The sequence below is a fragment of the Cherax quadricarinatus genome, chromosome 33, assembly GCF_038502225.1.
Source record: "Cherax quadricarinatus isolate ZL_2023a chromosome 33, ASM3850222v1, whole genome shotgun sequence".
In the NCBI taxonomy this organism is placed as follows: domain Eukaryota; kingdom Metazoa; phylum Arthropoda; class Malacostraca; order Decapoda; family Parastacidae; genus Cherax; species Cherax quadricarinatus.
The window spans coordinates 13071828-13097349 of record NC_091324.1 but is presented as its reverse complement, the minus strand read 5'-3'; the positions used below and the strand labels follow the sequence as shown (position 1 = coordinate 13097349).

At 39.6% G+C, this 25522-nt stretch overlaps 1 protein-coding gene across 12 annotated transcripts in view; it reads left to right on the top strand.

Annotated features, from left to right (window-relative positions):
• LOC128693913 (vascular endothelial growth factor receptor kdr-like) overlaps window positions 1–22923 on the top strand; it is a 247983-nt gene extending 225060 nt beyond the window's left edge. For all 12 annotated transcript variants that reach the window (XM_070090807.1, XM_070090815.1, XM_070090810.1 and 9 more), the window contains 4 exons: window positions 10142–10264; window positions 15876–16087; window positions 16413–16518; window positions 21309–22923. In XM_070090807.1, the coding sequence (XP_069946908.1) occupies window positions 10142–10264; window positions 15876–16087; window positions 16413–16518; window positions 21309–22331 (1464 nt within the window). In that variant the 3' untranslated portion in view covers window positions 22332–22923. The remainder of the gene's footprint in view (window positions 1–10141; window positions 10265–15875; window positions 16088–16412; window positions 16519–21308) is intronic.
• Window positions 22924–25522: the final 2599 nt, after the last annotated feature.

The window sequence follows — 25522 nt, the reverse complement described above, 5'->3', positions numbered from 1 at the left end:
ATATTCACACAGGCTTTTTTATTTACATTAATGATAATTCAATTGCACAAAATTTTATTTGTCTCATTGTTCATATTTGTTTTCATAAAATATTTCGAGTTTTCTTGCCTGTGCAAATCTTGCTTTCATTTGTAATCTCTTCAAATTTGTTCTGAAATAAAGAACATTTTTTTTGCTATGACTTTGAGGTTGGATTTGTCAAGAGACCTTTGCAAAATCTGTATATACATCTGCATTTTAATTTTTTTTCCTAATGCCTCTTGTTATATTGTTATAGCTGTCTGTTATCCGAGAGGGTCAGGATCATCCTCCTCTAAGGCCATTTTGAACTGGGTTCTAAAATTAATGTATTTTCATACAATTGGGAATTTTCCTTCTTAGCACCCTCTCAGAGACTTTAATATATGGTATGTGGTGTTAGTAATTGGCATGTAGTTTGTTACTCTCTCTCTGCTGCCTGCTCTGTGAAGTGGGTTTATGTAGAGTTTTTAGCTTCAGAAATTTTACTCTACTCTCTGCAGAATACATTGGAGTACCTGTGCTAGTAGTAATACTCTGCATATTTTTAAAAATGGCTTACGTGCTAGCCTGGAGTTTTAAGACTCACTCGCCACGAGTTTAATCACTGCTTGTGGTATTTTTTTTTAAACCTGGTATTCCAAGAATCAAGCACTGTACTGTACTAACAATTTCTCTTTCAAAATCTGTAGTATTTATGTAAATATTCATTATACATATTTTAAATTAGGCTACATTAGGCCAGTTTTTTTTTTTTTAACTCTGATAACATAATGTAAATTTAGCATACATTACTGTTCTATGTAGAAACTTTTTCCTGGTTCTTTTGCCTTCTCCTCTCGCCTGTTATTATTACTACACTTACATTCAGGGGAAGCACTAAATGTATAGGGGTCATCCAGTGACTGGGAAATTGGAGGCAGTCAATTTTGGTCCAAAGAAGGAGGGAAACAAGTCCTGTTCCTTATGATAATAATAACTGATTCATCATCCAAACTAGTATTGGTGTGCCTCTGATAAGATGGTGGAGTGAATGATGGATAACCCTACCACTAATTCAGCAGTGCATTTTGGGCAAACTTATTAGGTTTACACACTACATAAAAAGTTGAAGAAGCCTAAGGAACAAATGGATTTGATTGTTAAAAATAGAAGACGAAAGTTATTAAATGGAAAGTTAGAGATATCAGGAAGATGGAGGGAATATTCTGAGGAATTGTTAAATGTTGATGAAGATAGGGAAGCTATGATTTTGTGTATAGGGCAAGGAGGACTAACATCTTGTAGGAGTGAGGGGGAGCGAGTTGTGAGTGTGGGGGGAAGTTCATGAGGCAGTGGGTAGGATGAAAGGGGATAAAGCAGCTGGGATTGATGGGATAAAGATGGAAATGTTAAAAGAAGGTGGGGATAGAGTTTTGGAGTGGTTGGTGCTTTTATTTAATAAATGTATGGAAGGGGTAAGGTACCTAGGGATTGGCAGAGAGCATGCATAGTTCCTTTGTATAAAGGCAAAGAGGACAAAAGAGAATGCAAAAATTATAGGGGAATAAGTCTGTTGAGTATACCTGGTAAAGTGTATGGTACAGTTATTATTGAAAGAATTAAGAGTAGGATGGAGAGCAGGATATCAGATGAACAAGGAGGCTTTAGGAAGGGTACAGGGTGTGTAGACCAAGTGTTTGCAGTGAAACATATACATAGGTGAACAGTATTTAGATAAGGGTAAAGAGGTTTTTGTGGCATTTATGGATTTGGAAAAGGCATATGACAGGGTGGATAGGGAAGCAGTGTGGCAGATGTTACAAATGTATGGAATAGGAGGTTGGCTATTGAAAGCAGTGAAAAGTTTTTACAAGGATAGTGAGGCTCAGGTTAGAGTATGTAGGAGAGAGGGAGATTATTTCCCAGTAAAAGTGGACCTTAGACAAGGATGTGTGATGTCACCATGGTTGTTTAATATATTTATAGATGGGGTTGTAAGAGAAGTGAATGCTTGAGTGTTGGCAAGAGGTTTGGAGTTAAAAGTTAAAGAATTCAGCACAAAGTGGGAGTTGTCACAGTTACTCTTTCCTGATGACATTGTGCTCTTGGGAGGTTCTGAAGAGAAGTTGCAGAGGTTGGTGGATGAGTTTGGTAGGGTACGTAAAAGAAGAAAATTGAAAGTGAATATAGGAAAGAGTAAGGTGATGAAGATAACAAAAAATTAGGTAATGAAACATTGGATATCAGGTTGGAGGGAGAGAGTATGGAGGAGGTGAATGTATTCAGATATTTAGGAGTGGACGTGTCAGCAGATGGGTCTGTGAAAGATGAGGTGAATTATGGAATTGACGAGGGAAAAAGGGTAAGTGGTGCACTGAGGAGTCTGTGGAGACAAAGAACTTTGTCCATGGAAGCAAAGAGGGGAATGTATGAGAATATAGTTATACCAGTGCTCTTATGTGGATGTGAAGCATAGGTGGTGAATGTTGCAACAGTGAAGAAGTCATGTCTGAGGGCAATGTGTAGTGTGCATATAATGCAGAGAATTCGTAGTTTGGAAATTAGGAGGAGGTGCGGGATTACCAAAACTATTATCCAAAGGCCATATGACAACAGGAAAATGCAAACTCCCTTCCTGTAAGCTTTTTCACCCTGAAATGTGTACCTCTTCAGTACAGGAAAGACTGTGCTATAACTTAAATTGCCAGGCACACCATCTAAAGGGGACAAAAAGATACAAAACATCCAGGCCATGGAAAAACCTGGGTAGCCACAGCCACCCAAGAGGGAGAGGTTTTTTAGTGCCAGGAAGGAAAAACGACTGGCAGGAAATGGCTGAAATCGTACACCAAATCCAGTCATTCCTGGAGTGGAACCACAGTCGATGGCCTCCACTCCAAACCAACAGATACAGATACTAATGCCGGAAAAAAAATCCCCCCCCAGTACCAACAATACCACCAGTCCAATGACATTCTTCTTTGCAAATATACAGGGTCTAAAGCCAGCAACAAACAACAAAATACCTTTCATCCGTGGACTGCTTGCAGAGGCAAATGCAATGTTCGCGGCTTTCACTGAGACCCACATAAAGGATCACTTGGACGAAATATGGATCCCAGGTTACAACCTATACAGATGCAACAGAGTGAACAGGCAAAAGGGGGGGGGGGGTTGGCCTGTACATTGCCTCAAATGATGTAGTGGAAGTTTTAGCAGTAAAGATCGAGAACCAAAACCTAGTCATTGTGGTAGTCTACAAGCCTCCGGATGCAACATCCCAGCAATTCCAGGAACAGCTGTTAAAAATTGACCACTGACTGGAAAATCTTTAAGCTCCTGCACCCAACATCTTGCTCCTGGGGGATTTCAACTTAAGGCACCTAAAATGGAGGAATATAGCAAATAATATTGTTGCAGTAATAACACCAGGAGGCAGCGCTGATGAAAACTCACACTCACACGAGCTTTTAAATCTCTGCACAAAATTCAATTTAAACCAGCAAATAATAGAGCCTACTAGACTGGAGAATACACTTGACCTCATCTTCACTAACAATGATGATCTGATAAGAAATGTCACCATATCAAAAACAATATACTCAGATCACAACATAATTGAGGTTCAGACATGTATGCGTGGAGCCCCAGACCGACATAATGAAATTAGTCACGAGGGAGCATTCACCAAATTCAACTTCAACAACAAAAACATAAAGTGGGACCAAGTAAATCAAGTCCTAACCGATATAAGCTGGGAAGATATACTAAGCAACACAGACCCAAACTTATGCCTAGAACAGATTAACTCGGTGGCACTCGATGTATGCACAAGGCTTATTCCTCTAAAAAAGAGGAGGAGTAGATGTAAAATAGAAAGAGACAGGCGCTCCCTTTACAGGCGACAGAAAAGAATAACAGCGGCTAAAAGAGGTCAATATATCTGAAATGCATAGGGAGACACTGGTCAGAGAAATAGCAAGCATTGAACTTAAGCTAAAGGAATCGTATAGGAGTCAGGAATCGCGGGAAGAACTAAAAGGCATAAATGAAATTGAAAGAAACCCAAAGTATTTCTTCTCCTATGCCAAATCAGAGTCGAGAGCAACGTCCAGTATTGGGCCCCTACTTAAACAAGATGGGTCCTACACAGATGACAGCAAGGAAATGAGTGAGCTACTCAAGTCCCAATATGACTCAGTTTTTAGCAAGCCGCTAACCAGACTGAGAGTCGAAGATCAAAATGAATTTTTTATGAGAGAGCCACAGAATTTGGTTAACACAAGCCTATCTGATGTTATCCTGACGCCAAATGACTTCGAACAGGCGATAAATGACATGCCCATGCACTCTGCCCCAGGGCCAGACTCATGGAACTCCGTGTTCATCAAGAACTGCAAGAAGCCCCTATCACGAGCTTTTACCATCTTATGGAGAGGGAGCATGGACATGGGGGTCGTCCCACAGGTACTAAAAACAACAGACATAGCCCCACTCCACAAAGGGGGCAGTAAAGCAACAGCAAAGAACTACAGACCGATAGCACTAACATCCCATATCATAAAAATCTTTGAAAGGGTTCTAAGAAGCAAGATCACCACCCATCTAGAAACCCATAAATTACACAACCCAGGGCAACATGGGTTTAGAACAGGTCGCTCCTGTCTGTCTCAACTATTGGATCACTACAACAAGGTCCTAGATGCACTAGAAGACAAAAAGAATGCAGATGTAATATATACAGACTTTGCAAAAGCCTTCGACAAGTGTGACCATGGCATAATAGCGCACAAAATGCGTGCTAAAGGAATAACAGGAAAAGTCGGTCGATGGATCTATAATTTCCTCACTAACAGAACACAGAGAGTAGTAGTCAACAGAGTAAAGTCCGAGGCAGCTACGGTGAAAAGCTCTGTTCCACAAGGCACAGTACTCGCTCCCAACTTGTTCCTCATCCTCATATCTGACATAGACAAGGATGTCAGCCACAGCACCATGTCTTCCTTTGCAGATGACACCCGAATCTGCATGACAATGTCTTCCATTGCAGACACTGCAAGGCTCCAGGCGGACATCAACCAAATCTTTCAGTGGGCTTCAGAAAACAATATGAAGTTCAACAATGAGAAATTTCAATTGTACTCAGATATGGTAAACATGAGGAAATTAAATCTTCATCAGAGTACAAAACAAATTCTGGCCACAAAATAGAGCGAAACACCAACGTCAAAGACCTGGGAGTGATCATGTCGGAGGATCTCACCTTCAAGGACCATAACATTGTATCAATCGCATCTGCTAGAAAAATGACAGGATGGATAATGAGAACCTTCAAAACAATAACTAAACCAACCAGGCTCACCGAGACAAGTGCAACCATAATAGACCACATATGGACCAATATACTAGCCCCCCTTAAATCAGGGATAATCACAGATAGCACTACAGACCACTACCCTACCTTCCTCCTGACAAACATTAATAAACCACCACTTGAATACAACAAAGTCTCATTTAGACTCCATGACGAGGCCTCAATAAGGAAGTTCACAACAGACCTAGAGATTGTTGACTGGCCTACAGAATTCTCCAAGGCCAATGGTATTGATGACTGGACAGATATTTTTCTTAACAAATTACTTAGACTATACAACAAACATTGTCCTATAAAAACGAAACAGATCACAAACAAACGGCTTGGTTGCCCATGGCTAACCAGCACCATTCTGAAATCCATTGACAAGAAACACCAATATGAAAAGCAATATAGACAGGGCTTAATACACAAAGATATTCTTAAACACTATTCATCAGTTCTCACCAAAGTAATAAAGAAAGCCAAACAACTATACTACTCCAGTAGATTCACAGACACTGGAGGAGATATAAAAAAGACCTGGAAAACACACTCTCAGATTCTAGGGACCCACAAACTGAAAAAACCAAGAATATTGTCCTAACTAAACCTAATGAAACACCACTACATCCCACTGACACAGCTAACAAGATAAACGACTTCTTCTCAACCATAGGATCTAATCTCGCCAATAAAATCCCACATACTAATGCCCATGCCGGGGACTACCTGGATGGGAATTTCCCAAATTCCTTCTATCTTGCACCAACTGAGCCCTCGGAAGTCACCGAGATTATAAAGTCACTTAAAAACAACTCAGGGAATCTGTCTAATGTCCCACCATTACTGTACAAGCGAGTGGCCCATATCCTTTCGCATGCTATTTCATTACTTTTTAACAAGTCACTAGAAACTAGCACCTTCCCGAAACTACTCAAGATGGCAAGGGTTACACCAATACATAAAGGTGGTGACCCTACAGACTTAAACAACTATAGGCCAATATCAAACTTACCATTGCTATCCAAAATCTTTGAGAAACTCGTGCACAGGAGACTATATTCATTTATAACAGCACAAAACATACTCAACCCCTGCCAATTTGGATTTAGGAAAAATAAAAGCACTAATGATGCAATCATAAAAATGCTAGATCTGCTTTACACAGCATTGGAAAATAAGGAATATCCACTAGGAATTTTTATTGACCCAAGAAAAGCTTTTGACACAGTAGACCACGACATCCTACCCCACAAACTTGACCATTACGGTATAAGAGGCCATGCGCTTGCTTATTTCAAATCTTACCGTAGTAATAGGTATCAGTATGTTACCATTAAAGACACAACATCAACAACACGGCCACTTGATACTGGAGTTCCGCAGGGAAGTGTCCTTGGTCCCTTGCTCTTCCTCATATACATCAATGACCTTCCAAACGTATCCCAACACCTGAAACCCATTCTCTTTGCTGACGACACGACTTATGTCATCTCTCACCCTAATCTTGCCACCCTCAACACCATTGTTAACGAGGAGCTGATCAAAATATCGACTTGGATGACAGCCAATAAACTTACGCTTAACACTGACAAAACCTACTATATTATGTTTGGTAGCAGAGCAGGAGATGCACAAATTAACATTAAGATTAACAACACTCTAATTACCAGACATAATGAGGGCAAATTCCTAGGCCTATACCTTGACAACAACCTGAATTTCAGCACCCATATCCAACACATAACCAAAAAAGTATCCAAAACAGTTGGGATCCTCTCCAAGATATGATACTACGTGCCACAAAATGCCCTTCTCACACTATACCACTCACTTATTTATCCATACCTCACCTATGCTATTTGTGCTTGGGGATCAACTGCAGCAACACACCTAAAGCCAATAATAACCCAACAAAAAGCTGCAGTAAGAATAATCATTAAATCCCATCCCTGGCAACACACCCCCCCACTCTTCATAGATCTAAACTTACTCCCTGTTCAGTACATCCACACTTACTACTGTGCAATCTACATCTACAGGACCTTAAACTCCAATATTAACCTTGACCTAAAATGCTTTCTTGATAGTTGTGACAGAACCCACAGGCATAACACCAGACACAAACATCTCTACGACATTCCCCATGTCCGACTAAACCTTTACAAAAATTCAATGTATGTCAAAGGCCCTAAAATCTGGAACACCCTACCTGAGAACTCTAGAACTGCAGACACATTCATCACTTTCAAAACTACCATTAGAAAACATCTTATCTCCCTGATAAACCCCATCAACTAACTACACGAATACCACCTGGTGGTTCACACTTACACTCACTCACCCATTTGACCATAAACAGAAATATTAATCTCAATCTTAAAATAATGAATCCTATGATACTCCAATACTGAAACTATGTACTGTGCCAAAACAAAAGCATTCACATTGCTAAACTCACAAACTAGTATTTAGTCACTTAGCCATAATACCAACTTACCTCATAATTTGTAATATTTTAAAATAAAGAATTAAACTAAGTCTGCCCGAAATGCCTAGCCATGCTAGGCGTTCTAGTGGTACACTCTGTAATCATTATTTAATTACATGTAAACCACACAACAACCAAATTCTGTAAATTCAACATTGTAATCTTTATAGAGAATAAACTTTGAATTGAATTGAATTGAATGATGACACTCTTTAGGTCACTTGTTTTATCTAGGCTGGAATATTGCTGCACACTAACAGCACCTTTCAAGGCAGGTGAAATTGCTGACCTAGAAAATGTACAGAGAACCTTCACGGTACGCATAACGGAGATAAAACACCTCAATTACTGAGAGAGCTTGAGGTTCCTGAATCTGTATTTCCTGGAACGCAGGCGGGAGAGATACATGATTATATACACCTGGAAAATCCTAGAGGGACTAGTCCCGAGCTTGCACACGAAACTCACTCACTACGAAAGCAAAAGACTTGGCAGACGATGCAACATCCCCCAATGAAAAGCAGGGGTGTCACTAGCACGTTAAGAGACCATACAATAAGTGTCAGGGGCCCGAGACTGTTCAACTGCCTCCCAGCATACATAAGGCGGATTACCAACAGACCCCTGGCAGTCTTCAAGCTGGCACTGGACAAGCACCTGAAGTCGGTTCCTGACCAGCCGGTTTGTGGCTCGTATGTTGGTTTGAGTGCAGCCAGCAGTAACAGCCTAGTTGATCAGGCTCTGATCCACCAGGAGGCCTGGTCACAGACCAGGCCACGGGGGCGTTGACCCCCGGAACTCTCTCCAGGTAAACTCCAGGGGTTGTTCAGGTGGTTCTGACATGTAGAGAGGATGGAACAAAATAGAATGACGTCAAAAGTCTATAAATCTGTAATGGAGGGAAGGCTGGGTAGAAGTTGGCTTAGGAAAGGTTGGAGGGAGGGGGTCAAGGAGGTTTTGTGTGCGAGGGGGTGGACTTCCAGCAAGCATGCGTGAGCATGTTAGATGGGAGCGAATGGAGACAAATGGTTTATAGGACTTGATGTGCTGTTGGAGTGCGAGCAAGGCAATATTTATGAAGGGATTCAGGGAAACCAGCAGGCTGGACTTGTCCTGGAGATGGGAAGTACAGTGCTTGCACTCTGAAGGAGGGGTGTTAATGATGCAGTTTTATAACTGTTGTGTAAGCACGCCTTTGGCAAGACAGTGATGGAGTGATTGTGAAAGTTTTTCTTTTTTGGGCCACCCTACCTTGGTGGTAAACGGCCAATGTGTTAAAAAAAAAAAATGCTCCATAAAAACTAGACACGGCATATTATGTAGAATTTCTTGTTCAGTTAACTTCAATCATAAGCACAATAAGAAAGGTTGCAAACAATAAATGGTCAATTACATAAGAATTACATATATAAATTGGTTCAGTGATTTTTTTTTTTTTTTTTGGAGTGAATAGTAGTGGTGAAAACTCAGTGTTAATTTATAGTAATAGATTAGTTTTGAAGGGAAACCAGAGTTATAGTTAATGGAAATTACAGTTTTTATGAGATGCAATAAGTGCTTATTTAACAATATTAGTAAAGAAGTTGGCAGAGTGGGACTTTCGACATTTTTGGGGCCATGAGTTACTTGAACTATTGCAAATTATGATGAGATAGTATATTCCTGGTAATATATATGGGAGATGAAGGAGAGATGGAACAAAAACAGGGATTGAGTTGTGTGAAAACAGGTTTCAGGATGTGTGTGACATTGTATATTGTGTCAGCATCATATTAAGGTAAGGAGGTGCTTTTTAGCAATAGTCATGAAGTGATTGGCTGATAGGAAACCTTTGGAATCTTTAAGCAGAGAGTTTGACTTTAGAGCCATTTATAAGCATTGATTTTTTACACAGGTTGAGCCAGACATGGGAGATATCAAAGAAATTTTTCTTTTATTATGCCTATGAGTTTTGTTGCAGCTATTAACAAAAAGTTTCAGAGCAAGGTTTATATTAGAATTTATTGTATGCACAGTAGAATGAGTGAATATTATGTATATTGAATACATTCAAGCTTTTGAAGAGTAGGAGAGTGTGTTGTCTGGCACTAGACTGGGTAATCATTCTTACAGCTGCTTTTTGTTGAGCTATTACTGGTTTGGATCAAGAGCCCCTCAGTAGCATCAAGGAGAATGTGGACTCTTGAATTCAAGAGACCACATCCTCCAGTGCAATACATAGTTTCTCTTATTTAGAATGCTATTTACTGTTCCCTCTTACTTGACCTGTTTTAATACTTGTGTTTTCTAACCAGGTGCTTCATGGAGACTTGGCAGCCCGCAATGTTCTTTTGGCTGAAGAAAATATTGTCAAGATCAGTGACTTTGGACTTGCAAAAGACATATACAAAAATGAGAACTACAAGAAGAAAAGTGATGTATGTATCTTGATGACATGGAAACATAAGGATAGAATCCACGTCCCCACAATACTAGTCACACTGTTTACACAAGTTTTGGTCAATTGTAGTACACATTGGTAATCTAATAGATACACAGTAAAACCAGTTGACAGGTAGCAGATAAGAAAACTGTGTGGAAGTATAAATACTAGAAGACCTCAGGTTGTTCTTCAACTCTGCATATCCTTGGTTAGGCCTCATATAGATTATGCTGCACAGTTCGGGTCACCGTATTACAGAATGGATATAAATGCATTGGAAAACGTACAGAGGAGGATGACAAAGTTGATCCCATGTATCAGAAATCTTCCCTATGAGGATAGACTGAGGGCACTGAATCTGCCCTCTCTTGAAAGGCGTAGAATTAGGGGGGATATAATCAAGGTGTATAAATGGAAAACAGGAATAAATAAAGGGGATGTAAATAGCATGCTGAAAATTTCCGGCCAAAACAGGACTCGCAGCAATGGTTTAGATTAGATTTTGCCACCAAAGTGGCTAGTTTATTGTGCACCCCATATCCATCCTGTGGACAGTAGTGCAAGATCATATGGATACACAAGGCCTAGGAACAAGGCCCCAAAGGGTTAACAGGAGTACATATGGATTTATATCTACATATCTATATTTATAGATGGGGTTGTAAAAGAAGTAAATGCTAGGGTGTTCAGGAGAGGGGTGGGATTAAATTATGGGGAATCAAATACAAAATGGGAATTGACACAGTTGCTTTTTGCTGATGATGCTGTGCTCGTGGGAGATTCTAAGGAAAAATTGCAAAGGTTAGTGGATGAGTTTGGGAGTGTGTGTAAAGGTAGAAAGTTGAAAGTGAACATAAAAAAAGAGTAAGGTGATGAGGATATCAAATGATTTAGATAAAGAAAAATTGGATATCAAATTGGGGAGGAGGAGTATGGAAGAAGTGAATGTTTTCAGATACTTGAGAGTTGACGTGTCGGCGGATGGATTTATGAAGGATGAGGTTAATCATAGAATTGATGAGGGAAAAAAGGTGAGTGGTGTGTTGAGGTATATGTGGAGTCAGAAAACGTTATCTATGGAGGCAAAGAAGGGAATGTATGAAAGTATAGTAGTACCAACACTCTTATATGGGTGTGAAGCTTGGGTGGTAAATGCAGCAGCGAGGAGACGGTTGGAGGCAGTGGAGATGTCCTGTCTAAGGGTAATGTGTGATGTAAATATTATGCAGAAAATTTGGAGTGTGGAAATTAGGAAAAGGTGTGGAGTTAATAAAAGTATTAGTCAGAGGGCAGAAGAGGGGTTGTTGAGGTGGTTTGGTCATTTAGAGAGAATGGATCAAAGTAGAATGACATGGAAAGCATATAAATCTATAGGGGAAGGAAGGCAGGGTAGGGGTCGTCCTCGAAAGGGTTGGAGAGAGGGGGTAAAGGAGGTTTTGTGGGGGAGGGGCTTGGACTTCCAGCAAGCGTGTGTGAGCGTGTTAGATAGGAGTGAATGGAGACAAATGGTACTTGGGACCTGACGATCTGTTGGAGTGTGAGCAGGGTAATATTTAGTGAAGGGATTCAGAGAAACTGGTTATTTTCATATAGTCGGACTTGAGTCCTGGAAATGGGAAGTACAATGCCTGCACTTTAAAGGAGGGGTTTGGGATATTGGCAGTTTGGAGGGATATGTTGTGTATCTTTATACGTATATGCTTCTAAACTGTTGTATCCTGAGCACCTTTGCAAAAACAGTGATAATGTGTGAGTGTGGTGAAAGTGTTGAATGATGATGAAAGTATTTTCTTTTTGGGGATTTTCTTTCTTTTTTGGGTCACCCTGCCTCTGTGGGAGACGGCTGACTTGTTGAAAAAAAAAAAAGAAGCGCTAAGCCACAAGGGCTATACAGCATGTCTGGCATTAAAGTCTCCAAGAATGAGGGTAGGTTCACTATTGATGATATCTGGTAAAGCATAAAGTCGAAGCTGGTTCGCTGAGGCATAGAGATTAAAAATGTTTAGGGAAAAATCGCCTGCATATACTTTCATACCATGATACTGCATGTTTACTCGACTCTGCAGGGCAAGGAGTGAACGTGGCAAGTTCTTTCTGACATACATCACACAACAGTTGGTTGACCTTAAGTTATAAGCTGCATATCCAGGCAACTTTGGTGGAGGTGCTCCATCTTTCAGTCTACATTCCTGCAAACAGATGACAGCAATATTCTTGGTTTCACTAATATGATGTAGTCAGGCAACCGCTTCCTGATGGAAGCAATGTTCCATGGAAAGATTTGTAATGTATTCATTGTAGTGAGTTATTACAATCTCTTGCTCATAAGATGGTAAGACTATTATGCTTTGCCTACAGCGTGCAGACACTTAAGAACAAATAGCATAGTTTGTACGTCTTTATCTTCAAGGCAAGTCTAGAAGCCATGAGTCATAGGCTTCTTTCTTACAAATTGCTTGAAACTGAACAGAGATTGCTGCACTTTTTACATGATCAACATACTCAAGAGCATTATCCTGACTATATATATTTATTAAACTCATCAGCATCTATTCAAGTTACTCAATTTTTTCCTAGATGTTTGTTATAATTTAAGGAAGGTCAGGCAAATCCAATGCCTCTCCAGTGGATGGCACTTCTGAGGTAGTTCTTTCTGTAACACCTATCACCTTAACAGGTACCATGGTTACATTAGTGTTCTCTGATGGTGCCTGTGGCAAGACTGCCTCATTATTCATTGTAGGTAGGTCCTGTACATCTGACTCATCTCCAGCTTCCAGGGAAGGGTTACAAGTGTGGTGTTCCTCTGACTGTTGTAGATGTGTGTAGTGGGAAAAATGACATGCTCATCCCCATATTCAGGTGTAGGCATATGTATAGGTAGTGGCAGATCAGTAGTTCCACCTATGCTAGCAGGGATGGCTAGCTCCTCCACAACTGGTGTGGGTGATGGCATTCTGGTATCACCAGTATCCTTCGCAGGGAGGTTGGGCTCTTCCACACTTTGCAGAGGTTCAGTCTCAGATCTGGCTGTGATAGACTGGATGACTTCATCCTCAGTTACCATTAACCCTTTGAGGGTCGACAGGCCCTCTCCGAGACTTGTTCTCAGGGTCGGCCAAATTTAAAAAAAAAAAAATCATTTTTTCTTATGAAAAGATAGAGAATCTTTTTCCGATCGTAATGACACCAAAAATATGAAATTTGATGGAAAACTTACAGAATTATGCTCTCACGAAGTTAGCGGTCTCGGCGATGTTTACGGATCGGCGATTTTGCCCATTTTGAGCCCCATTTTCGGCCAGTTCCACTGTACTAGTCGACAAAAAACATGAATATTTCGCTAGAACTCCATTTTTTCTATTGAATGAGTGCAAGAAACCACCCATTTACCAATTTCAACTATCCAGTACAGTGGTCAGAATTTAGCAATTTTGCTAATTTCACACAAATTTCAAAAGATGCCAATTTCCGAATAGGGTCCAGAACAAACAAGAAATATATTCCTGGCACTAAAATGACATTTCCTCTGTTCATTAGTCACGTCTCAAGGCCCCTCTTACATTCTTTTGCTTTCCACTTTGAATTTTTATTCTCACAAAAAATAAAAGATTTACTGTTATGCAGACTACTGCATTAGTGTAAAAAATGGTATGAATCATATTGGCGCACTTGCAAAAGAATATTAGACTCACTAGTTGACGTGTATTGGACGCTTGGCATGATTTGTTTACTTTTGAACTTTGGTAAAAATCGAACATTTCTGCTACTTTGAGCTCAATTACAAGGTACTTTTCATTGTAAAACCAGTCAAAATCATCTCAATTTCTATGATATGCCTTCCATTCTATAAAATGAGACCAAGAAAACTAGAATACAACAATAAATACCATACGAAAATACAGTGCAAAGTCGCTGTTTTATTCCAAAACAACGGTCAGTTTTTTTTTTCTCATTATGCACTGTGTGCTGCAGGATTTTTTTTATACCATGCACACTGACCACATAGACCAATTCTTTCATATGGAGGCCTACCAGCTTTCTCCCACTAGATTTGAGGGTGCTAGAATTTAGGTGTACTAGTACGTCAAAAACCCTAGGTCGTAAGCCGTACTAGTACGTCCGAAACCCTCAAAGGGTTAAAGGACTGTTATCAGGTTTACATCGAAGGTTGTTTGGGTTCCAACTGCAGTCCTTATGGGAAACTGTAACCCCAACTTCTTTACAGTTAATACACTTAAATTTTTGGCTGTCAAGGCCTGCTGTGCATTCTCTAGTGGAATGTTTCCCAGCACACTTATCACACCAAGAATGTAGTATTTCACAGGCTACTACAACATGGCTATAGTGCTAGCATTTGTAACACCTACATTTAGGGGGTAGATACACTTCGATGTTTAGGAAACGTAAACCAGGCACCCAGATATTTCAGGGGAGGGGCACAGGGCCTACACAACTGGCAATAATTTGGGATCGTCCTTTATGCTCACTTAGTCAGATGAGAGGGGTCCATCAAGAGATGGTTTCAAGTTGGAAAAATTCAGATTCAGGAAGAATATAGGAAAGCACTGGTTTGGTAATAGAGTTGTTGATGAGTGGAACAAACTCCCAAGTACAGTTATATAGGCTAAAACATTGTGTAGTTTTAAAAATAGGTTAGATAAATACATGAGTGGATGTGGGTGGGTGTGAGTTGGGCCTGACTAGCTTGTGCTACTAGGTTTGATGCTGTGCTCCTTCCCTAAGTGGAAGTGACCTGACTAGGTGGGTCATTGGGCTAATTGGGGAGGGGGGAACCTGCTTCGCATGGGTCAGTAGGCCTGCTGCAGTGTTCCTTCTTTCTTACGTTATGTTAAAACTACTTGTGTATTGAGAATTGATCACTTTCTTATTTTTATAATAATATTAATAATATGCTACACCCATAGGGGTCATACAGCACACACAAAACTGGAGGCAGTCAGGTTCCATCCAGAAATGGAAAAGATACATTTATTTCCTTGAATAAAAAAAAAAAAAAAAAACTCACTGGCATAAAAACTACCTCCCTTGAAGAAGGTAGTCACTCACAGAAAATGATGATTCACAAATTTGCAGTTCTGGGAGCCTAGCTCGCAAATAACACCATCATACCATACCAGTTATACTTGCTGACTGTCAGAATCTGTGTACAAAAATAGTCACAGATCATGATGGAATAAAGTACAATATTGTTTTTTATGCTCTTAATACTTATTTTTTTTTAATTTAAAGACTAAATTTTACTCAACTTACCACAATGCTCATTAGTCATTATGTTGCTAAATTGCACTTCAAATACTATTGTACTGTTGTTTTTGGTAGCTATTGTATTGTCACTTTTAATAACCATAATTCTCTACTACTCCATGGATAAGTAGAGAAAAATCCTTCCTCTGTAAGTCATTGTGTTGTAAAAGGTGAGTAAAATGCCAGGAGCAAGGGGCTAGTAACCCTTTCTCCTGTATAAGTTACTGAATGTAAAAAGAAGAAAAACTTTTTTTTTTTTTTTTTTTTGGGTCACCCTGTCTTAGTGGGAGACAGCCAGTGTGTTAAAAAAAATTCACTACTTTGTATATCATCCACAGGGCCCAGTTCCGGTGAAGTGGTTGGCATTGGAATGCTTAAGAGATGGTGTATTCTCCATTCAGAGTGATGTCTGGTCTTTTGGTGTAGTGTTATGGGAAATTTTCAGCCTTGGACAAAATCCATATCCTGGAATAGATTTTGACGAGAATTTTATTGTCAAGCTGGAAAAAGGCATTAGGTTGGAGCAGCCGAAATATTCCACCTATGGCTTGTGAGTGTGGAATGTTTCTGCCATTTGGCCTGTTGTTAAAATTAATGCACAATGCATAAATGTGTGTACCTGTGGTTACTTATTGATAATTATGTAGTATTATAATGTAACTAATTTGAGTACATATATGAATAATTAATTGATAATTCTGTAGTACTATAATGTAAGTACGTACGTAATTCTCGTAAATGAATATATAATTAATAGAGGACCATGTACATAGTACTATAATGTAGGGTAAATCCTGGTATATAAATAATTTTTAAACATATACTGTTTCAATTAATTTTTAATAATGGTTATTAATTTCTGTGTTTTATATTAGATACCGTATAATGCTGGAGTGCTGGAACAGTGATCCTTTAGAGAGACCTTCCTTTTCCAATCTGGAACAGAGTCTTGGAGAGATCTTGGGTGAGGCAGAGAAACAGGTATGTAAAAAACATTACAGCATAACTACCTGTATTAAAAAGATAACTGGAATTTTTTAAAGGTGCAAGTCTTGAAAGTAAATTTTATGTGGAATAAAAATTAAAGTTTACTGCATACCAAAAAATAATTTTGTAACATATGACTTCCACTCACTAGATGCATTACTTCTCAATCCATTTCTTTGATGCCCAGGCGCTGTCTGACCCTTATTGGTTTAGCACTTCCCCAATTTAAAACTAATGACATTTTTTTTTATGTCAGGATTTCTCTGGAAACACCAAACTTTTAAAATACCCTCAAGTGTTAGTGCATATAAAACACTTTAGAATTTTAAATGCTGGTTTGAAGAGTTGCCACTTACTCACAGTGAAGATATGATTTATGAATAAATAATGGGTACAGTATTGCCCCCAGCCAGCATACATGAAAAAAAAAAGTAGGACAGAAATAAAAATGACAGGCATGAGAAAAAAAAAAGAAAATATGTTGTAAAAACAATGTATATATAAAGACAGTGAAGCTGACCACCACCAAGTAGGATGCAGTTTAAGTGTAACTACATAAAGAATCAATCAATAAAGGTAGAAGTACCATCTTGCTTATTCACAACACAATTGAAGAACTATCCTACTTATCCCACAACAAAATTGAAGAACTATCCTACTTATCCCACAACACAATTGAAGAACTATCCTACTTATCCCACAAAATTGAAGAACCATCCTATTTCCAACACAGTGCATACGTCCAACCGCCCTACTGCCTAAGCATTTCTCTTAATTTTAAATGTGATTAATTTAGAAACTATAAAAACCATTAAATTGTAATTTTTTATAAGTAAAATTAACGTATGAGCATAGAACTATGATAAGTCTGACATGCAGGTTCATAACATTGCCCTTAAAGCTAATACAATAGGGCCCCGCTTTATGACATTTTTGCCTTGCAGCGTTCCACTAATATGGACATTTCAAATTATGACCAAAACTCGCTATACGGCTCCTCCCATCTGACTTTCAAATACAGTCACTGCACACCACCCGATTTGTTTACATTCTCCATGAGCATGTCTCTCCGTTATGTCTGGAAACTTTCCAAAATTTCAAGTGTTTTAAAGCTACTGCATATTTTATATATACATTTTTTTTTTTTTCAACAAGTCGGCCGTCTCCCACCGAGGCAGGGTGACACAAAAAAGAAAGAAAATCCCCAAAAAGAAAATACTTTCATCATCATTCAACACTTTCACCACACTCACACATTATCACTGCTTTTGCAGAGGTGCTCAGAATACAACAGCTTAGAAGCATATACGTATAAAGATACACAACATATCCCTCCAAACTGCCAATATCCCAAACCCCTCCTTTAAAGTGCAGGCATTGTACTTCCCATTTCCAGGAATCAAGTCCGACTATATGAACCTAACCGGTTTCCCTGAATCCCTTCACTAAATATTACCCTGCTCACACTCCAACAGATCGTCAGGTCCCAAGCATCATTCGCCTCCATTCACTCCTATCTAACACGCTCATGCACGCTTGCTGGAAGTCCAAGCCCCTAGCCCACAAAACCTCCTTTACCCCCTCTTTCCAACCCTTTCGAGGACGACCCCTACCCCTCCTTCCTTCCCCTATAGATTTATATGCTTTCCATGTCATTCTACTTTGATCCATTCTCTCTAAATGACCAAACCACCTCAACAACCCCTCTTCTGCCCTCTGACTAATGCTTTTATTAACTCCACACCTTCTCCTAATTTCCACACTCCGAATTTTCTGCATAATATTTACACCACACATTGCCCTTAGACAGGACATCTCCACTGCCTCCAACCATCTCCTCGCTGCTGCATTTACCACCCAAGCTTCACATCCATATAAGAGTGTTGGTACTACTATACTTTCATACATTCCCTTCTTTGCCTCCATAGATAACGTTTTTTTGACTCCACATATACCTCAACGCACCACTCACCTTTTTTCCCTCATCAATTCTATGATTAACCTCATCCTTCATAAATCCATCCGCCGACACGTCAACTCCCAAGTATCTGAAAACATTCACTTCTTCCATACTCCTCCTCCCCAATTTGATATCCAATTTTTCTTTATCTAAATCATTTGATACCCTCATCACCTTACTCTTTTCTATGTTCACTTTCAACTTTCTACCTTTACACACATTCTCAAACTCATCCACTAACCTTTGCAATTTTTCTTTAGAATCTCCCATAAGCACAGTATCATCAGCAAAAAGTAACTGTGTCAATTCCCATTTTGAATTTGATTCCCCATAATTTAATCCCACCCCTCTCCCAAACACCCTAGCATTTACTTCTTTTACAACCCCATCTATAAATATATTAAACAACCATGGTGACATTACACATCCCTGTCTAAGACCTACTTTTACTGGGAAGTATTCTCCCTCTCTTCTACACACCCTAACCTGAGCCTCACTATCCTCATAAAAGCTCCTTATGTGTACCTGTACCTAAATAAAATATTAACACACTGCTGGTGTGCAGGTACACATTAAAATCACTAAGAGTGACCATCTAGTCTTGACACCATAGTAATAATATGTAATAATAATAATCACTCTTAATATAGACAATTTCATTAATCCATCTATATTTTCTTCAAAATTATATAAGAAACATATTACATAACATATAAACAGATGTGGCCAGACAAAAGAAAAAAATTACATTTTCTCTGGTCCAGCACCAAAAAAAAATGTGTATCAATCTGCCTTTGACCCAGTCACTCCCCTTAATGCATTCGGCTTTGTTTACAATTCTTGGCATGACTTCTCGTCACTTCTTCCTTCATTTATGATGGCATCTAAGTTGTTAGCAATGAATAAACTCTGTGAACAAGGTATGTCGATGGTAACAATATCACTCTGGGCCTCTTTAAATATCGTATACAGTGGACCCCCGCATAACGATGGCATCACATAGCGATTTTTCCGCATACCGCTTACTTTTATCGCAAAATTTTTGCCGCGCATACCAATTAAAAACCCGCTCACCGATTTTCGTCCGAGACGCGTCCAATGTGCCCTCACATGTGCCGCCCGTCCCATTGTTTACCAGCCAGCCTCCGCGGTAACATCCAAGCATACACTCGGAATATTTCGTATTATTACAGTGTTTTCGGTGCTGTTTCTGGAAAATAAGTGACCATGGGCCCCAAGAAAGCTTCTAGTGCCAACCCTGTGGTAAAAAGGGTGAGAATTAGTATGGAAATTAAGAAAGATTTTGAAGGGTTTGGGGCTAACCCTGAGAAGCCTATGCCAGTTGTGGAATCCATTGTGCCTACTTCAAAGATTAAGGAAATGTGTGCACAGTGGGTTGAACTGCAAACCTTTATAGATGAAAATCACCCTGACACAGCTGTTGCAAGCCGTGCTGGTGACTATTTCAATGACAATGTTGTGGCCCATTTTAGACAAATCGTAAAGGAACGGGAGGTACAGAGCTCTATGGACAGATTTGTTGTGCGACAGAGGTCCAGTGACTCTCAAGCTGGTCCTAGTGGCATTAAAAGAAGAAGGGAAGTAACCCCGGAAAAGGACTTGCTACCTCAAGTCGTAATGGAAGGGGATTCCCCTTCTAAACAGTAAGAAGATAATGCTCTCCCCTCCTCCCATCCCATCAATCATCACCAGATCTTCAATAAAAGTAAGTGTCATGTAATTGTGCATGCCTTTTTCAGTTTGTGTGTATTAAAATTAACATTTCATGTGGTAAAAAAAAATTTTTTTCATACTTTTGGGCGTCTTGCACGGATTAATTTTATTTCCATTATTTCTTATGGGGAAAATTCATTCGCATAACGATTATTTCGCATAACAATTATCCCTCTTGCACGGATTAAAATCGTTAACCGGGGGTCCACTGTATAACATTAGAAGTGGGAGCCAGGTGGGGTTCCTGGCTACCTACACCTACCGGCTACTTTTAGCTTAATGTATGTTAGTTTACACTAACATATTAAGCTAACATATATATGTTAGTTTACACTAACATATATTAAGCTAAAAGTAGAACTAGGCATTAAAAAAGCAATAAAAAGTAAAATACATACACAGTACATTCATTACTTTTCCTAAAATAAGGTAAGTAATGAATGTACTGTGTATGTACGTATTTTACTTTTTATTGTTTTTTAATGCCTAGTTCTACTTTTAGCTTAATATATGTTAGTGTAAACTTGTTATCTGGCATTTGTATGCATTTATAAGTGGAAAAAATGGCATTCTGTTTTCCAGAGGTAGCCTGAAACCTAACCTGCCGTATAAGTGGGGCCCTACTGTATCCATAAAAACTTCTAAATCAAATACTGTATTCCAAAAAATAAACAAGATTATAAGATACACTTTACTTTCAGTATGTTTATCTAGAAAATTCTCAGCTTTATTTAGGTTTTCTACAGAAGTTTTGTTACAATGATACTTTTAATGCCTTATTTGTTTTCAAATTTTGGTTACACAAAGCATTTTAAAAAATGCACTCTTAAGTCTATTTTTTGAAATAAAATTTTAAATAGAAGACTTGAAATCTATTCAATTTCTTATTATTATATTAATCAAAACCATTGTTAAACTAACTTGCATAATTGGCTTCAGAAAAAAATCTGTAATATATCAATACCTAAACTAGAAATATAGATATAATTGTGCAACTACTATATTCACATCATTCATTTGCTATTTGGTATGATATAGTCAGAGCCTATACATTTAAGTTTCATAATTAACACACTTAAATATCTTACAGTACTACCTGGAGCTGAATGAACCTTACCAAATGGATAACACAGAAAGCAGCTTCCTAAACATGTTGCAAAGTCCAGATTATTCCTCAAAAGTGCGTGATGTAAGCCCAAATCATGGCGAAGATGGATATGAAATGCCCTTCAGTCCAAGCCCATTTGAATCTGTCTTGTCAGAGCATGAAATCTACAATGGACAACATGTTCATACCCCACGTCAGACATTCGCGCAAGCGAATTTTCTCCAGCAGGAGGCTGAGAAAGGTAGTGGAAGCTCAGTTGGTGCTTACATGTCAATGTCTTCACCCACCAGAAATGATCAGAATGTATTTAACTTTGATGAAGATACTGTGACTTCTATAACAAAGCGGGATAGTGAAATAGTTCCTGTAAGCTTTAAGAATGGAACTGATGGTGATCTCTACCTGAAGATGGATTCTGCATCAACACCAAATAGATTAAATAGTCAGGGGAGCCGAGAAAATTCCCCAGCATTTGTCAGTATTGGTGATGTCCCCAAATTTCAGAAATATCCCAGTCAAGATTCTAGAAATTCTGTTGCTCATCGTCACAAACTGGTCCGTAGAGCATCTGAGATGGAAAAGCATGACAGTGGTCTTTACAGTCCTTCAGTATGTGTGCAAACAAACCCTAGCTACATGGCCATGAACAGCTTTCTTAAAGTTGATGAAAATAATTATCTTACCAGTGAAGATGCTCAAAATATGAAAAGCTCTCAGGTGAATCAGGACCAAGACGAGCGTTCATACATGAACTATGATGTTATGAAAACCACAGCTCAATCTCTCCCCAAAAAATATTTGAAAGAGCAAAAATCAGAAGAAGAATATGTTAATCTTCTTCCTGGTGAAAGATTCAGAGACAGAACTATATCTGAAGATTCCAGTGGATTAGGTTCTATATATGAAGAAAGTCCACCAGAGAGCAGAGCAAAACCTGATTCTCTGAAATACGTTATGAAGAATGCCATAATAGAGGAGCCAGTAGCTGCATTAGTAGCTGTGTAGAGTACAGTATGAACATTTTAAAACATAATTCATGTATACTTTTGTAGAAAATTATATGTCAAATATTTTTACTTTTAGAAATCTTAGATATAAGTGAATGAGTGAGGCAAGCAAATAACATGAATATGAAAAATAAACAGTATTTATTGCACAGCAATGCTAGTGGGTGTGAAGTGAAAAACATTTTTTTTCTCTAACAAAAGTTTTCTGAAAGTAATGGTAAACAGACCATTGTCTTAGATATTATAAAGTTTTAGGACAAAATAATGGTGAATTGTTTGCACTTCAAATACAGTAAACTTACTTTGGTCTGAAAAATGACAACTAACTTACCATATTTGATGCTCCTGTGTAATAAGAACATAAGAAAGGAGCACTGTAGTAGGCCTATTGGCCCATGCTAGGCAAGTCCAAGTCACACTTAAGAAAGCAGCACTGCTGTAGGCCTACTAGCCCAAGATAGACAGGTGATCTTTCACTAAAACTACATGAATGTAGTTCTTATACATATTGTTGCACAAGTATCAGTCTGGGTAAGTATTTAAATATTAACCCAGCTAGTGGAATAAATGTTTTTTAAAATATATTAAAATTATTTTTAATTATCTTGAGGTTATAGTATTAGTATTTATAATTCATTAGTAGAGTACTTTAAAGCTTTTCATTATTTTGCTGATTAATTTATGAATAAGAAAGTCAGTTGTGATGGCAAAGACTGAGTTGCTCCATTAATAAACAATGTTTTGAGGGAATAAGTGCAAGTATAGTATTTTAACAGGAAATTATATATACAGTGGAACCTCAAATATCAAACTTTCTTCGGTCCAGAAGGCTGTTCGAGTGCCTTTACTGAATGAATTTATTCCCATCAGGAATAATGTAAATTAGATTAGTCCATTTCAGACCCTCAAAAATACACTTATATGTAAGTGTATTTATGTAAGTGCGTTTGTACGTGTATGTTTGGGGGTCTGAAATGGACTAATCTACTTCACAATATTTCTTATGGGAACAAATTCGCTCAGTACTGGCACCTGAACATACTTCTGGAGTGAAAAAATATCGTTAACCGGGGGTCCACTGTATATAGAACGTACAGGTATTTTTTTTAATCACATCGGTCATCTCACACCAAGGCAGGGTGACCCAAAAAGAAAGAGAATCCCCAAAAAGAAAATACTTTCATCATCATTCAACGCTTTCACCTCACTCACACATAATCACTGTCTTTGCAGAGGCGAGCAGATACGACAGTTCAGAAGTCCCTCCAAACTGTCAGTATCCTAAACCCCTCCTTTAAAGTGCAGGCTTTGTACTTCCCATTTCCAGGACTCGAGTCCAGCTAACTGGTTTCCCTGAATCCCTTCACAAAATATTACCCTGCTCACACTGCAACAGGTCGTCAGGTCCCAAAAAACTTCCGTCTCCATTCACTCCTATCTAACATGCTCACACATACTTGCTGGAAGTCCAAGCCTCTTCAAGGGGGGCTCCTTGGCGTGGTGAAGAGGCTCTTGGTCTGAGGAATTAGCCCTGTCGGTCTTCTTCCTCAGACCGAACCTAATTACCCCCCATTCTCCCCTCCCCTATCCCATCCTCCCCATCCTCCCCTTTTTCCATTCCTCCTCCTCCTCCTCACCCCTCCCTTTTGCCCTTCCTCTTTTTAGCCTTCGTGATTTCTCCCACAGGCGCGCTAGTTCCTAGGTAGGGGAAAGGACACCGGGGTCGATCCCATTCCGTTGAGGTTTCTTGGCGGTGGCGTAGTTTGCCGTGGAATCTGGATTGCCTAGGGATGTCCCGATCCCTCTCCGGTATCCCGGAGTAGCTTTGGGTGTCTTTTGGGCGACGGGTGTATCTCTGGAAGCCACCTTTCGGATTCCGGGGGTGGTGGCTGAAGGAGGTATGCTTTGTGGCGGATATCCGGCCGCCCTCTCTTTTGTCCACCGAGGTAGCTCGGCAGATGTGAGGTTGCTATCCCGGATTGCTGGTTTACTGGCATGAAGGGTAGGGTATGGCACGGGTTCCATGCTGCATCTGCGCTACTAGCGGTGTCGAGTCCTCTTGGGCGCGGAGGGAGATTTCCGGCCCTTTCATTCCTCCTGGGAACTATTCCTCCCCGCTCCCCCCTTTTTTTATTCTTTTTTTTGTTTTTATTTTCTTTTCTTCTTTCTTTTTTTTTCTTAAAAACAAAAAGCAAAGGAGTAACCTAACCATGGCAGCCCTAGTCCATGAAACCACTACCCCCGGGCCCCTTCTTGATACCGCACCCCATTCTGACCCTGCCTTGTGTTTAGACCACTCTTCGGACACTCCTGATGCCCCTGTACCTCTTGCTGGTGCTGTTTCCTCACCCGCTTCAGGTACCGGGGCTTCGACTGACTCCTTCGATTTGTCTGAACTCCGCTCTCCTTTGACTATGCTTCCGGCTTCTCCCTCTACGGTACGGCAATTTTCAAATCGCCCACCCATTTCATGCCGGACCAACTCCGGTCCTACTCCTAAACGCCAACGTCAATCTCCTGATGATGCTCCGTCGTTACCTTCCCATTCTACTCGGAAACGACCGACACGTCAAGCACTCCCTCTCCACGCTCAGTTTCGGACCACACAATGGACTAAATTCTTTACTTTAAGACCAACTTCTTCTTCTGCCTACCTTTCTGACCATAGTATTGCCAAAGCGCTCCTGCGTCATGTTGGCAGAGATATTTCATTTCACGCTCTCAAGAGCGGTACGCGCATCGTCACTGTCCAGAATGCTACCCAAGCTCATGATCTTTCTCTCCTTTCGAATATCGATACTACTCCTATCACTATTGAAAAACATCTTTCTCTCAATTCTTGTAGTGGTACTGTCATTCTGCCCCATACCATAGTCCAACAGAATTTCCAGTCATGTGGCAATGACATTTTTGAACAGCTGGAACTCCAGGATCTCCCAATCCTCAAAGTAGACACTTATGTCCTTCCTGCCCGGGGGCGGAGACGTTACCCTTGCAATGTGGCTCGTTTAACTTTTGACAGCCGAGAACTCCCGTCCTCTGTATATGTCGCGGGACATCGGTTACAAGTTCGAAAGGTGATACCTACACCGCAACAATGTAGAAATTGCTGGCGTTTTGGTCACCCAGCGAAATATTGCAGATCTATGGCCGAATGCCCAGTCTGTGGTGCCGACAACCATTCTAATA